Source organism: Paramormyrops kingsleyae, chromosome 10 (genome assembly GCF_048594095.1).
Source record: "Paramormyrops kingsleyae isolate MSU_618 chromosome 10, PKINGS_0.4, whole genome shotgun sequence".
NCBI lineage: Eukaryota > Metazoa > Chordata > Actinopteri > Osteoglossiformes > Mormyridae > Paramormyrops > Paramormyrops kingsleyae.
The window spans coordinates 27512289-27528618 of NC_132806.1; the positions used below are offsets into that span (position 1 = coordinate 27512289).

General features: G+C 44.2%; 1 protein-coding gene and 1 long non-coding RNA gene across 2 annotated transcripts; both read left to right on the top strand.

Annotated features, from left to right (window-relative positions):
* The first annotated feature begins 597 nt into the window (after window positions 1-597).
* On the top strand, window positions 598-3947 carry LOC111836339 (uncharacterized). The gene is made up of 2 exons (XR_011993628.1): window positions 598-994; window positions 1447-3947. It is a non-coding gene; the product is annotated as an uncharacterized lncRNA (long non-coding RNA).
* Window positions 3948-4519: 572 nt separating this feature from the next.
* On the top strand, window positions 4520-6705 carry trappc1 (trafficking protein particle complex subunit 1). Its single transcript, XM_023797472.2, has 5 exons — window positions 4520-4625; window positions 5064-5177; window positions 5571-5641; window positions 5785-5923; window positions 6011-6705. The coding sequence occupies exons 2-5, from the start codon at window positions 5079-5081 to the stop codon at window positions 6137-6139; spliced, it is 438 nt and encodes a 145-aa protein (XP_023653240.1). The 5' UTR covers window positions 4520-4625; window positions 5064-5078; the 3' UTR covers window positions 6140-6705.
* Window positions 6706-16330: the final 9625 nt, after the last annotated feature.

The window sequence follows — 16330 nt, forward strand, 5'->3', positions numbered from 1 at the left end:
GGAAAGATAAACTCTGAAACAAAATCCAACCATAAATAATGAACCATATTAGGTTAAACGTGTGAGTATGAGTCCTTATAATGGTGTGGTACAAACTATCATTTCAAAACAAAGAAGTTACATTTCTGCATTTTGTGTTGAAAGGGCAATTTGTACAATGTATTTAATTATTTGTACTGTTAAACCACAAGGAACTTAGACATAAATAGACTTTCAAATTAAAAGTTCTTGAGTCGGCATGGTGGCGCAATGGTTAGCGCTGTTGCCTCACATCTCCGCCATGGCTCCATGCGTGGAATTTGCACAAGTTCCAGATTCCCTGGTTTCCCATCCTGGGTTATTCCTCGCCTTGTGCCCGTAGTTTCCAGGATAGGCTCCAAAACCCCATGAGATTCCATAGGACAAGCAAGTATAGAAAATGGATGGAACCAATATTTATGCCACTGTCAGAACTTGCGGGTTGTAGGTGGCGAAACAGATACTATTCTTAGTCCAGAATAAAATTATGGATGCTTAATTAATCTATGCCTTTGTATTCATCCTTCCTCCAGTTCTAATGCTTGTGACCAGTGATATGGTTGTCCTGACCACAAAGTACAACAGTTGGTTCCTGTTTTCAGGCCCTGCCAACGTGGTCAACGCTGATAGAGAGGCTGTGGAGCAAACGGATGGTCAAACAATAGGATTTGGTGCAAAGCAGAAACGCAGGGTCAGCTTTCTGCAAATGGTGCCCAGGTTTTGGGGTTTGGGCTGAGTGACGCGAACTGACAGAAGGAAGCGAGATAGGGTTTCTCAGGATGCGCAGGTCACGCTCCAGATGAGACGTGGCAGCATGTTTGTGGGATGATCTGTCGTCTATAATGTGCCTGACATCCACAGACATATCTTATGAGGCAGTACGGGATACACATGGACTCAGTCAAAGTCAATACAGGCTAAATGACTCAAGATTTAACGCACTTCACTATTAACAGTAACACCGAAGAGAAATAAGGTAAAATCTCCTTCGTCTTTATTTCAACTCAATGTACTTAAAAATGTATTTCTTTAATTAATTTTTTTATTAATTAGCAGTACCCGAATTTTAATTGTAAAAAACTTAGAAGAGTTTTGGTATTCATTTCTTGAAATACTTTCTTCGTATTCATAATTTGTCAGTTTTTAATTCATAACTTGATTTAATCTTGATTTAATTAATAAAACATAAACCTGAACGAAACCTAGACATGCTCAATTGTGTTAAGTATTGGAAGATGTTTACTGAACACTACACTATAATCTGATGATGTACTTAGGTTAAAGGCTATCATGGATAGATTATATGGAGTTTGTAGTACAAATTGGTGAATGCTGTAAAAGTCAGTGCTGGTAAAGTACTAGCCTCCATGTTATTACAGCAAAAGGTTTCTAATCAAGTATTTAAATTGGCTTCATTTTTCTTGCAAGGGCTGCGATTGTCGCGTGGGCCAGAATGAACCTCTTCTTCCTGCAGTTCCTCCTCCTCCTATACCAGTGCTGCCAGCAGGCCAGCAGCAATTGTGTAAGTGGAACAAACACGGACCACAAGCCATTGGTGAGCTGCATAGATATGGGCCTGAGAGACATACCTTCTACAGTAGAATGGACCACAGAAGTATTAATCTTCAAAAATAACAGTTTTGCGTCCTTGTCCTGGACTGCCTACACAAACTTTTCCAAGCTCCATGAGTTGGATCTCTCCCAGAACCAAGTGTCTGCACTACTAAGGACATCTGAGTTGGTCCTCCCTACACTGAAGATCTTATGGCTCTCCAGCAACAGGCTCCAGGAGCTACCAGCAGATGCCTTCGCTGCCGCAGCCAGACTTGTTGAGATCTACTTGGATGGGAACCAGCTCCAAACTCTGAACAGTGCTGCCTTCAGGGGATTGACATATCTGGAGATTTTGGATCTCTCCCAAAACCGAATCAGGGCTGTGCCTAAGGACCTGCTATACGTAATCCCATCCACTGTCCTCAAGACCTTTGACATAGAGAACAATTATCTTACTAGCTTGCCAAACAAGTTCTTCAGTTCAAAGCCTAATATTCCTTATGTCTACCTATCCCAGAACCCATGGGTATGTAACTGTGAAATGGAGTATCTGCAAAGCTGGTTGGATGATGAAAGCTTCAATGTATACATCCATACTGGTCCAGATTCCATTTTGAACGACCCAGAAAGTGTAGTGTGTGACAGTCCAAGCCATCTGAAAAACAGATCTATAATCAATCTGGAAAACGGATATTGTTCTGAACCTGAAATTCAAACTGATATTACGCCAGTTACTGCAATACATGACACAGAAACGGTACTCTCAGAAGAACATACACTAGCCCAAACAACAAACACATTAATTCAAATGACTGATATACAAACAATGGTAGAGCCTATATTAACCACACACTCAACACATTCAAAATCAAGAACCTTACCTCCAACAACTGCTATAGAAGCAATCGTACAGTCTATATCAACCACACACTCAACACATTCGAAAGCAAGAACATTACCTCCAACAATTGCTACAGAAGCAATAGTACAGCGTATATCAACCACATATTCAAGACAAACGAAAGTAAACACATTACCTCCAACAATTCGTACAGACACAACCGTACAGCCTACATCAACCACATACTCAAGACAAACGAAAGTAAACACATTCCTTCCAAGAACTGGTACAGAAATAACAGTAGAGCCTACATTTTTGACCACGACCATGCTTCCAACTGGGTTCAGTCCTTCAGTCAGGATGTTTGGGGAACAGGGGCAGAGGAGCAAGCAGAATGGACCAGTGGTGGTGTACTGCTGGTGGCTGTTTGTGGGATACTTATGCCTCTGTATCCTGCTAGGCCTGTGGCTCTGTGTTGGTTGCTTCTGGATCCTCCGAATTTACATTCGAGTTTACCTGCCGCTTTCCCGTTGGAAGAGGGCAAAAACAGAGCATCTAAGGCACGAGTTAAAGAGCGTGGAAGGGTCTGCGGAGAACAGAAAGATTAAGACGGCCGACAGAGCAGAGGACATCTCGCTGCCATTGGAAGGGACAGGAGGGGTGCAGGCTGTTTTCCGCTCAATGCTATTTGTATCTGTTAGTGATGAGGGTGAATCTGAGGGAGAAAATGCAGCACTGACATCTGTGGAGATGGGCCAGGAGGATGCAACAGCTGGAGAAGAGGGAGAAACAGGACCTGTGTCTATTAAAAGACGGGAGAACCAGGACGTTATCAGGAAGTCATTGTACAGGGTCGTGAATCGCGATGGGGAGCCATCAGTATGGAGGCACATGCAAAGCTATGAGCTTAGTGACAGAGACCCTGAGATGAAGCAAGAGTCCAGAGAGCTGATGACACGGTACAGCTTGATCCTGAGAGAAGAGCAAGTGGATGGGAAGCAGGAGGAGAGCAGAGTGGGTAGTAAGGAGAGGAGCTCGAGGAGTGGAGTGACAGCAGGAAATGAGTGGGTGGTGGGGGAGTGGGAATGGAAGCCAGGAGAAAGTGGACCAGCGGGACGGTCCATGAATGTAGGGGATCCAATGGCGCTGATGCCACTGATGGCCACAGGAGTGGACTTTCTACCAGGAAACATAGACACATCTGCTGTCGACAGCCATGATACATCAGAAACATCTGTCTAAACAAAGACTGGCTGCTCCCTAATCACCCAATTCCAAGAAAGGCCTATTAAAGAAGCTCCTGCTCTATTACTGGATTATTAGCTAATAATTTTCTTTCATGTTCATAACTGCCAAACATGAAGTATTTTATATTTCACTACTTGTTTATTTGACTGCTCTTTGCATTATATACATCAACCAGAGTCTTTTAGGTAACAGCATTATACATACAGTAAATAAACATGACTAATTGTTATTTGCTATTTCTCTGTTTCATTTCATCAAGTCTATTAAAAACGCAAATTTACAATAATTGTCAGTCTTTCCATATATATTGCTGTCTAATACACATGCTTAAGACTTTATTCATATATTATGACTGTTCTATCATGTAATCATTCAATAAAATATTATTAATAACTTATTAACTGGCAGTACGAGTTCCTCCAAAAATTCTTGAGGTTAACTGGAGCTGAATTTAAGAATATATAAGCTCCATTTTTTTTGGGGAGAAACTGCTCAAGACACTAACAAATCCAGACAACTCTGGCCAAGTGGAGAACATAATAACTCATCATATTAGCTACTTAAACTAGTTAACTAGTAACTAGTTAAACGTAGCTTTTGTACCTGCCCAAACTCTGAGTGACTTAAACATGTTTAAAACATGCCCTTCGATTAGTAATGGTAAGTATTACAGGTTAAATTATTACTGATAATGAACCAATACTTTAATATATAGATAAATTTTACTTACTCTAAAACATTCTATTCTGGTATTTTACGACATACAATGGAAAAAAAACATAACTGTGCGGAATAAATATTGACATTTGATGACGATTAAAATGATTCATAGTTTATCTGCCTATTGGCTCGCAATGACATATACTACTTTAAAAATATGAACTAGGCCTTTTATTTTGAAACGTGACTCATCGGCTAAACCGGAAGTTTTGTTGGTGGCTGATGTTTCGGTTGTCTGTTTGAGGTAAGCTAAATAAAACTGGTAGTAGTATGTTTATTCCGTGTAAAGTTTAATTTTAATCTCCCAATATCACATTTAGAAACGGTTTACTTTCTGAATTATGGTACATTTTGTACATTTTATCCAGCTCATAGCAGCTAGTTCCTTTAAATGCCGAAATTGCACTAACGGGCTAAATGTAGCTAACGTGGAGTGTTTTATTAAATATTTACTACTTTCGTAGAATGCTTAGTTTTGCTGTATTGCGAATTCACAAAAAAAAACTTATTCGTGCACCTGCTTGAACGTAAAACTTCGACTGAATAATGTCACGCCGATAGTTAGCTCTTTTGTTGTGCTTAGACCGGCATCCATATGTACTCGATGTTGCATGGCGTCGTGTTCCCGGTAAAGGTAAACCCTCTGCGGTACAGCTGGTAGCCGGTGTGCTTTACCTTTCAGCTCTGAGCCGAGCAGATGACGGTCCACAACCTGTACATATTCGACCGCAATGGCGCGTGCCTGCACTACAGCGAGTGGAACCGAAAGAAGCAGGCCGGCATTTCCAAGGAGGAGGCGAGCAGCTTGCCGTTTCTCCACATTTTAACACTTAGCAAAACGAATCTTTACAGGGTTGCCAACTCTCACGCATCTGGCGTGACACTCACGCTTTCAGACTCAGACCCTCGCAAGAAATCTCACGGCAAATCTATATTATTCCATTATAAACATACATGTAAATGCATGTGCGTGTATGTGCAGACTTGTCTTGAATTGAATCTCACTCAGGCCAGCTGACCAAAGTTGGCGACCCTGTCTTTAACTCCTTTCTTCTTGGCGTTAAAAGTGCAAGACTTGCACCGTGAACATCACACGCAGTGCGTGCATTTAAAATATCCACACGACTACCTATCATGTGATTAACTCTGTGATTTTTTACAAGTATTAATCTGTTTTCTGTGTTTTTAGGAATTTAAGCTTATGTATGGGATGCTGTTCTCCATCCGCTCCTTTGTCAGCAAAATGTCCCCTTTAGATATGTATCCTGCTGAAAGTGCGCACTTTTTAGTGTGAGCAAAATGGCTGTAGGAAGAGGGGTGACGTTAACCTGGGTAACGATTGTGTCCTGGAAGAGGGGTGCCTCTCCCTGTGTGTCGCTCCTTAACTCCTGCACGCCTCCCAGGAAGGATGGCTTCTTGTCCTTCCAGACCAGTCGCTACAAGCTTCACTATTATGAGACGCCCACGGGGGTGAAGGTAGTGATGAACACTGACCTGGGTGTTCCCAACTGTAGGGACATCCTGCACCAGATCTACAGTACGGTGAGGAGAAGGTTAACACTGTATTACTGTATGGGGGGGGGTGTACCATATACGACTGTGCTGATGCTGGGCAATATCTGTCTGCAGCTGTATGTGGAGTACATAGTGAAGAACCCCCTCTGTCCCCTGGGTGAGAGCCTGCGGAGTGAGCTCTTCAACAGCAGGCTGGATTCCTTCATCAAGGCGCTGCCATTCTTCAGTGCGAGGGCGGGCTGAGGGGAGGCGGGGTGGATTGGGGTACTGCTGGGGGAGGGAAAGGGTTAAAATGGGATGTATATTTGTGTGTGTGTGTGTGGCTGAGAGAGAGAGAGAGACACTCTTCATCCAGAGCAGCATCTGACGTGGGGTCAGAAAACAGCTGACTGGTGTCCAGTAGGGTTTTGGGGACGTGGAGATGTGGGTTTTGTGTTGTAAGAACATGTGGACAGTAAGACAACGTGAAAATGCACCGAGATGCACTGTATGTTCACCAAGCCAAGGCCCTGGGGAGGGGGGAGGGGGTGGTACAGAAGTAGACGTCCTCTGTTTATTTCCGAAACAGCCGTCGCTGTGACCTGCCCCTCAAAACGACAATAAACATGGAGACTCTTTCTGTCTGTGATTTTCTTTCATCAGCCATCATACATGAGACATTTCATACCTGGCTTTCCCATTACCACTTCTGTGTGTTGTTAATTGACAATTCAACCCCATTTTCTTTTTACATTTCATTGCTTGTCAGTCAGCTGAGGGAGCTTGTGTGAAATGACCGGCTTTCAATAAACACTGCATCTCCTAATTTACTTAATTCACCTGTCGTTTCTTAAAATCCAGTTTCGTGGCTTTTGGGGTATTCTTTATACTGCCATGTTGTCTGTAAGTGAATTGCCTCACATCACGCAACAGCTGGGGGAGAAAAGTTGAAGGGCGGGGGACACAATTGTGGCTGCAATCTAAGTAGGGACAAAAAGTAATGTTAGCTGGCAAACTACTTGATCGCCTCATAAAATTGGCCATATTTAGACAGATCAGCAGGAAATCGGCTATTCTTGGTCACTGGCCGATCAAGTTCTGCATCCCTGCATTTTGGAAATGTTTGTATGACAATTGATACAGCTGAAAATTAAAATGAAACAAAATACAATGTAATACATTAAAGGAAAACCGGAAAATGCCTAACAATCTTGCCATTACTATTCAGTGCTGCAAACTGTATTTCACTTAAATTCCACGCATTTTATTCTGCCGTTTAACGAGCATGGTTGTACGATGGAGATCTTGGTAAGAGAAGACACACTCCCCTTTGGAACAGTGCTGTGTTTAACACTCTTAACACCTCAGGCTGATTCTTGCTCTCTCTTTTTTTTAGATACCTGTGTGAAAAAATTCCAAATGGTTGGCTGTTTTTCTCATGGTGGGCTGCAGTGATTGTTGGTTTCTTGGGCTCCCAATTCACTGTGCAGCCTCCCCTTCCTCCTTTGCTTCCCCCTGCACTGCTGGTGATAACACTGCAGCACTGCACTTCGATAAATAAACGGGCGACTTATCACTGTGACACCCATTAGTTAAACCCTATTCCAGCTCTGGCCTGTCAGATTATGTTAAGTGATGAATTGGACTAGGGTTCATCTGTATGCAGTACAGCTCTTTATGTGTGTGTGTGTGTGAACATATAAAAATATGGCCTAACAGCATCTCTGACATCATCTTCGCAGTGGGTGTAAAATCACTAAAGTCCCGCCTCTGCCATAGCAGACGGCGGGCCGCGACTCAGTGCAGTGAGTTTTATTGCAAAGATTAGCCCATTCATTTTCATTGGGAGTCACGTTCTTAGTAAGGCTTGATAGCGTACCTAGAACAGCAGAAGATTAAATTGTGGTTAAACAGCAAGGGGTTAGCCCTCATCAGCACTCTGGAAAGTTTAACAGGGATGGTTCGATTGTTATAATCACTGGTGAAGGTGCTCACTAAGTTTACAGCGGAACGTGGCAAGTGTACCGTAGAGATTTTGATATTTGTCGGATGTATGTCAAACCTCTTGACTGTATCTAAGCTCAGAGCTGAGCTTTAGATCAGAGATTTGGTGCTCTGTGGTAGTACATTACTCATAGATAATCATAGATTATCCATATGAAGACAATCACCCCCGTGCTTTTGGTATTGGGGACATCTTGACTGTTCTGCAAGTGTTTGGATTACTCCCTGACTGACATTCTCCATATTGAGTGGTGACGTAAACTTCCTGGCACAGTCCGATTGCATTCCCTCAATGTCCTACCAATTCTCCCACTAACTGTAATGGGGGCGGTTCTGCCAAAGGACAGGGAGGAGTTCAATCATACAAGGCACTTTTTTTTTTTTACCATAGCATACATGATTATGAGCACAGCTAACTGAAAACAGGACCTCCGTAAATGTTTTTGCGTACCAACTGTGATCAGTGAGATCAGCCGCATCTTCCAAATCCAGCTCGGTTGCCTTCATCGCTTATTAGAAATAAGCTGAATTAAGTCAGTCCAGGGCAGCCAAGCTTCCTGACCTGAGGCACGATTGCAGATGCCTGATCAAACCACAACTTATTCACTCACCACCTCACTCTTCCTTATACCTTTAAGTCCATTTTAGCACCAACTGCTTTATCTGGCTCCTGAATCTTATATTGGTGCATTAAGTCAGTAGAGGCAACCCATGGCAGTGTTTCCTAACCCAGTCCTCGGGGAACCCCAGCAGTCCACGTTTTTGCTCCCTCCCAGCTCCCAGCCAATCAGGAACACAGAATCAGGTGCCCTGGGAGCTGAGAGGAAGCAAAAACGTGGACTGTCCAGGGTTCCCCGAGGACTGGGTTGGGAAACTATGGTATATATATCGTAGTTTTCTAGATGGGGGGTGTTCCAGCTGTAATAGAAAAATTGAACCAGGAAGCGACTATTTCCAGCGGGTGGCGCTCTTCGGCTCTATCCGACGAGCGATAACGACGAGTGACTCCCTCTCGCCTGAGCCCTCTCCCCGTTTCCACCGTGGAGAACGCGGTGCACAGAGGGTATTGGCCCTGTCATGGGCTCTCAGTGGATAGAGCTCATTGACCCAAATGGGTCCAGCTAAAAATACACAAAGGAACAGGGAGCAGCCAGCCAAAGGCCGCAGTGGATATGATAAGTCGGCCTTTGTTGTGCTACGCCGTGCTTTTGGAGCGCTAATTAGCTAGCTTGCTCCACCATGAGTCCACAGCTGAGGCTTAAAGTCTAACGCTGCACCTACACAGAGTTTTCCTTCATGCCCCCTTTATTGGAATATAATCCATGCTGCTATTTTCCGTACAGTATTAATGGCCTGACGTACTGCAGCATTCCTGTTTATTATTAATGCTCCGCTATTGCCACGCACTTCACCAAATGCAGCAACACAAGCCAGCATATTTTAAAGAAATAGCTTCATCATTCACCCGGCACAGTAGAATTTCTGAAATTTTATAAATATAAAAAACGCATTATGCAGCAAAATAATGGACCTCTGGAAAGTCAAACTACATATATGTATATAAGCTAAAATAAATCACACATGTTTTAAAACTTAGTATCATTACATTGCAGAAATGTGCTTTGTTTTTACCCAGAATGCCTTGCTTATGTTACCATAAATGACTGGATGCAATTCGTGAGATTGGCGTGGGCAGGGAAAATATAAAAGGTGATGTAAACAGGGTTTGCGGAGGGCTTTCTGATTCCCTTTTATGCGTCATAATCTGTCTCTGTAATGTACTGACACTCTTGCTCCTGTGCAGGGACATGACCTCCCAGGTTCATACCAAACATGAAAACAGCCTCCATGGTCCTGAGCCCTAGTTCTGGACCTGCTGACTGCTGGGTTCTCTGTGTCTTCTGCATGTCCTGCACCCCTATCCCACCCTAGCCATACCTCAGTCCTTCTCTGAACATCTGTCTGTTTCAATTGGCTTCCTTTACTGGCATAACAAAAAATAGCATTGCCTCAGTTTTACAATGTTAAAAAGCAATACAGTAGAGAACTGAACGTTAAATAAATTTCTGTTAAAATAATATTCTGGTTATTAGGGGTGTCGGAGGGGTATGGATCCCCCGGCGAGGGTGGGGGTCAGGGTGATATTTTGTCAGGGGGCTGAGAATTTCTAGGTCCTGCCCTTGCTATTAATATACCCCTCCCTATAACTTCTGATACGTAGACGCATACAAAGATGGCTGGTTTCAGCCTTGTTGTGGGTGTTTTTTGCACCACATTATAAATGGCCGTGTCAGCCGCCCCCAGCTCACGCTGAACACGAAGCGGGTCGTCCCCTTTCAGCCGGGCCAGCCGGTTCTGAGGAGTTCCCTGCACCCGACCAACATCGCTCATTACTCCTTCCGGAGTCTCCCTTATCCAGGCTGAGTACGAGGGCTGATCCCCACCAGACAGCTTTTCTCCACAGGCCACCGGCCTCCTGAAGAAGGTCCCATGCGGAGCACACTGGCACTAATGGGATTGTTTCATATTTATTCATATTTCAAAAGCTATTTTGCACAGACCCCAAAGCTTCCTGCACCCTGCATTTGGCCGTCTCACCATTATTTACATATCTACCTGTTTATTTTTCACACATTTCTATTTAGATTTTTATTATCATTTTTTATTCTATTTATTGTCTTTTGTATTTCTGCCTTGATTGTATGTTTCATTGTATAGCACATACACCAAAACAAGCCCCCTGTTCTTGTTTTACTTGGTAAATAAAAAGATTCTGATTCTGTTCAGCCAGGTCGGTTAGCGTCTTCCCGGTTCTATGGAGGTTCTGTCCCTCAGTGCTGCATGCCAAGCCATGCATCTCCTTCATATGGGACTTTTTTTGTCCTCTTTTAACCTGAGTTGAGGTTTCTTTTATCAGCCAGACCGGTTACATTATTACTTGTTATCTGCGTGAGCTGACTGGAGAGCCGCTTCTGGACTGAAATCTTTAGTTTTCCTGGATTTGTATTGCAGTGAATCTGAGGGCTCTGGCTACAGGTGCATTCAACCTGTGATATCCCTCCTGTGAAATCCCTCCTGTGAAATCCCTCCTGTGATATCCCTCCTGTGATATCCCTCCTGTGATATCCCTCCTGTGAAATCCCTCCTGTGATATCCCTCCTGTGAAATCCCTCCTGCGAAATTCCTCCTGTGATATCCCACCTCCAAAGTGGAATGAGCAGGTCCCTGATTCTGCTTTGCTTTCCAATTTTAATCCTAAAGGATGAAATTGCATGTAAGATTTTCTCTTGTCCTGGATTTGGGAGTCATACTGACTTGCTTACGTAGAGCAGGTCCAGTTAGGTTAATGAAATATTTTGGACCAGATTATAATTAGTGTATTTATTAGTGGCACTTGCATAAGATAAGATAAGAAGAACTTTATTTATCCCAAAGGAAATTATTTTGTCTTAAACATGCTCAGTGCAACAAGAAGAATAAAGATGAGACAGTAAAGAGCTTAAAAAGAACAGTAGTAATAGTGCAAAACAGAATAACAAAAGAAATCTAACAAAGTAACAATTAACTATAACAGATATAATAAAATAAGAGATAATTAGTGCAAGTGCTTATAAAAAGTGACTTAGTGTCTGTGTCATGAATAAAATGAGATAGCAGCTTCTGATGAGGGGATGGAACAAACATTCAATACCATACTGGTGAGTAAATAAAAAGCAGATGAGTAATATTGTACAATCCGAATGAGAACCTAATGACATAAATGCTGAAAAAGGTGAAAAAGATCACCTACAGAAGGAGGAAGAGTTATACACTCTTTTTGCCACAGGTAGAGAGGATTTCCTGTGGCGTTCGGTTCTGCATTTGCAGGCAATGAGTCTTTTGCTGTGTGTGCTCTGATGACCCATCATGGAGGCGTGCATGGGGTGAGAGGGGGTCGTCCATGATACTGAGAGGCTTTTTCAGCATTCTCCTCTCAGACACCTCCGCCAGGTTCTCCAGTCCGACACCCAGGACAGAACCAGCCTTTTTAATCAGCTTGTTCAGCCTGTTGGTATCAGCTGTCTTCACCGCTCTGCCCCAACACAGGAATTTGGGATGAGTACAGTAATTGTGGCAAAACTATTACTCCTTTGCTCGTTCATTAAGCCCCATCTGCCCCTTCTCTCATCCTTTTTGTCTCTGACTTTGCCTCTTCATCACTCCTTTCTTCAGTGATGGCCCTCGCTGGTTTGTTATACTCCAACGGTTTGTGGATTTCCTGGTTTCAGTCCACAGCTGCTAATCTCATAACAGCAACCGAGTCCCCTGAGAGCTGCCATCGAGATGGACTCATCCCTTCCTGGGTCTGAAGTCACCCCCTTCTCCTCCAGCTTGGGTAACCATGAGTAACTCACTCCCTTCTGCATGTAATTGTACACCCAAACCCTGTTCATGGGCAGTGTCTACCACCATGACACTTTGATTCAATTTTTTTAATTGTTCATGCCAAGGCGTATTAATGTCATACAGCCGGGGTAGCCAATCTCATCCGTTGCGTATGCGGGTTTATCGCTGCAACTCCCTAATTTGGTGTTTCCTATCCAGTCCCTAGGGACCTACACACAGTCCATGCTTCTGCTCCCTCCCAGCAAAAATGTGGACTGTCTGACAGGGTGCTGGGAGGCAGCAAAAATGTGGACTCTGACAGGGTGCTGGGAGGCAGCAAAAATGTGGACCGTCTGACAGGGTGCTGGGAGGCAGCAAAAATGTGGACCGTCTGACAGGGTGCTGGGAGGCAGCAAAAATGTGGACCGTCTGACAGGGTGCTGGGAGGCAGCAAAAATGTGGACCGTCTGACAGGGTGCTGGGAGGCAGCAAAAATGTGGACCGTCTGACAGGGTGCTGGGAGGCAGCAAAAATGTGGACTCTGACAGGGTGCTGGGAGGCAGCAAAAATGTGGACCGTCTGTGGGTCCCCGAGGACCACGTTGGGGAAACACTGCCCTCATTAGATCACTAATTAGATGACTGATTGGCTGAAGAGTCCCCACACCTGGGTTTGAACAGCCTAAAGCTTATCCCAAAATCCTGCGTTAACACTGACCCTTTGCGGATACAACTGCCTCCGTCATACAGCATCAGGCATGAACTCTATGTGCAGCCTGTATCTCTGTTGTCTGTTTCCCCCAGAATGCTCTTATTTGTATCTGATGGTATGTATTTTCATTCATCAGTGGTCGCATGAATTTTAATTCTGCTATTGCAGCTTTTAACAGGAAAGCGGACCTTGTTCCCTTCAACAACTTCAAATACAGTGTCTATTTTAAGAACACACGTATTACTGCAGAGAATCTTTGGGGATTAAGGGCGGCCTTGAATGCTGTAGGAAATACTAACTGTCATATAGCAGCTTGGAGAATTAAGGCAATTTTTTATTAGTTTTACATCAGTCCTTGTTTACTGATATCACTGTCCCGATTAATACTCAGTGCAGAATGTGTAAATTCCCTTTTAAATCCTGCTCCAGCTGGTGAACTCAATTTCTCTGTGATTATATTGCTTCTGAAACTTATGAGTAAATATTATAGTCATTCCAAATATAACACCCATCCATTTTCCATAAGCACTTATCCTGTACAGTCACAGGAAGCTAGGTAATCACAGGATGCACAATCAGGGCAATTCAGAGGCACCAGCTGGCCCTAATGCATGTTTTTTGACTGTAGGAGGAAACCACACAGGGAGAACTTGCAAAATCCATACATACAAAGCAGAGGGAAGGAATTGGAGCCACAATCCAGACACTGTGAGGCCAAGCTGCTACACACTGAGCTGTTGCATGACCATCAAAGTTCTGAATATCCAGCCCCCCTTCCCACTTCTCCCACGCGGGGGTCCAGAGCCTATTGCGGAAGCTATGGACACAACAGTACACCAGCCCATTGCAGGCCACTCACACCTATGGACATTTTAGCATCTCCAGTTCACCTTAGTATGTTTTTGAACTGTGGGGAGAAATCAGAGAACCCGGAGGAAACCCCACAATGACATAACGTGAACATGCAAACTCCACACACGGAGACCTGAACCCAGCTCTCAGAAGTCTGTTGCAACAGTGCTAACCACTGCACCACCATGTTGTGAATATATTTATTGTTGTTGTTTTATAATAATAATAATAATTATTATTATTATTATTTTGTTTTAGTCTACTTGGAAGGTAGCATTATGACTCATTTGGTTGAACTCCATGGTGAAAATTCGGACCCGCGACCGAAAGACACCGCCCAGTAAACATCACGCCTACCATTTTACTTGTTCTGCACACACATCTAAGTGCATATACTTCACATATACAGCGGTGTAGAATCTACAGCATAGGTAGCTCTGTAGCTACCTTCCCTACACAAAGCCCTGATGCCTGCAGTTACATTTCTGGGGAGGTGCGCACAGCATGGGCTACACAGCTACCTACACCGTAGATTCTACACAGAAATATAAATCCGCCTTTAACCTGTAAGCCACAACTCCTGCTTCCATGGCTGACATCACAGAGTTCACCCCCCCCCCCCCCCCCCCCCCCCCCGGATTATGGGATGAGCAGCGAGGCGATTAAATGCTAAGGGGAGCGATCGCACGCACGTGTGTGTGTTTTTGCGCCCCCATGTTCCGTAACAGACCTCCTTCAAGGCTGACGCATCAGTCGGCTCCCTAGCAAAAAGCCCCCTCCCACCGTATCCCCTAATCTCCCCTCCCGCATCTTCTGTTCTCCTCATTCTCCTTCCCATCTGCCGTCGAGGCCAAGCGATCTCGTCCGACTGTCTTCCGCGGCAGCGCTCAGCCGCGCGTCTGATCTCCGCGAGGTCACGGTGAATGTTTGTTGTTTGCTTTTGCTCCTCCGTTTGCGCTCCTGGGCTGCCGACAGCTTGGTGTGGCTTTGGGCCTCTCGACTCTGTCAGTGTGAATCACTGCTCTATATATATCCACCGGCTGAGAAATCGCAGATTTGCTATAAAGAGGATAACTAACCACTCATCTATTTTGTGACTATTAACCGAAAAAAAATAAATCCCAGTAGTTAGTAAACAACAAACACACCATAAAGCAAACAAAACTGTTTGTACAAGTTTTTATTGTTATAAAAAGCAATGTCTGTACCCACCGTGTCATTCCATGAGAGATTTTAATCTAAAAGACTTTCATCCTATCACATGCCCTAATACCTGCTTTGATGTTCATCTGCAGGATGGCGTATGGCTTTAAACCTGATATTTTGGCTATGCAGACAGTCCTGGCTTGACTGCTACGTGTTTGTCTTCATGTACAATGTGGACTGTACAGTCTACATCCATAACCAACAGTCTTCTGACCATGTATGCTGTTTGTTGCGGGGGAGGTGAATGGGGGCCAAGCTAGTGCATTTTTATATGTATATATGTGCATATTGTTTTGCTTCCATGAAGGTCCAATTTCTGCATTGCTAAGTGGCAGAGAAGGAACAGAGCCAAACAAGTAGTGGGTCATTTTTAATGGTGTGAAATACATGAGTTCTTTTTTCTAATGATACACACGCTTCTATAGGGACATGAGAAGTAGGCACCACATGCAATGAGCCGAACAGGAGCCGAGATTGAGACAGACTAAATATAGAGGAATGGATGGAAAAAGTGGAGTGGAAAGGAGAGAAAAAATAAAGAGAGAGTGTGAGCAAGGAACAGGTTGTCCTTATTACTCTCACCATCTGTCCAAAATTCACAGTCAAACCGAGTTTTTCGCTGTGTGTAGGAGTGCCGCTGTCACCGCGCGCGCGTGCTGGTGCGAAGCCGCGCGGGCGCGCGCGTGTGTGCGCGCGTGAACACGCGGGTGTCAAGCACGCGGGGTCGGGCTGTCGGAGAAGGTTGCGGTTGGTGGGACTCGCTGCGTCTTGGGGGGAGGGACAGTGGATTTAAACGCCGGGAAATGTTGTGCTGCCAGCTCCGTCTCACTCCTGCGCTCTCCAGCTGTTAGGTGTCTCCGCTCCGCTCCAGCACTAAACGCCGACAAGCCAAGTGCGCAGCGACGCCAATTTGCAGAATTGCTCATCGTTCTGGGTTTCCACTTGCGACCAGGATGTGCAGTAATACTGTTTCCCCTCCAGAGGGCAGTGCATGACAGTCTGCGCACGCATAATAATTTTTCAAAAATGCTCTGGAACAGATTTAAAAAAAATCTTTCATTCGATTCAATGATTCATAATTAATTATTTGAAATTGCAATTATTTTAAGCTCTTAACTGGTCTTTTGCAAGCAAATTTAAAATACAAGGTACTATATATTTTGCAATTAATATTTTCTTTTAAACAGCAGGGAGCCTAAATGTGTGTGTTCAGTTTCTGCTGTGTGTGTGTGTGTGTGTGTGTGTGTGTGTCAGATACAGAGAATGGGGGCATATTGGACTGGTGTTGACTCAGCCTTGGTGCTCAGGAGGAAGGAC

Coding starts and splice junctions, on each gene's coding strand:
- trappc1 (XM_023797472.2), top strand. CDS start 5,079: ATGACGGTCCACAACCTGTACATATTCGACCGCAATGGCGCGTGCCTG. Junction 5,642..5,784: donor AAAATGTCCCCTTTAGATAT/GTATCCTGCTGA, acceptor CACGCCTCCCAG/GAAGGATGGCTTCTTGTCCT. Junction 5,924..6,010: donor TGCACCAGATCTACAGTACG/GTGAGGAGAAGG, acceptor ATCTGTCTGCAG/CTGTATGTGGAGTACATAGT.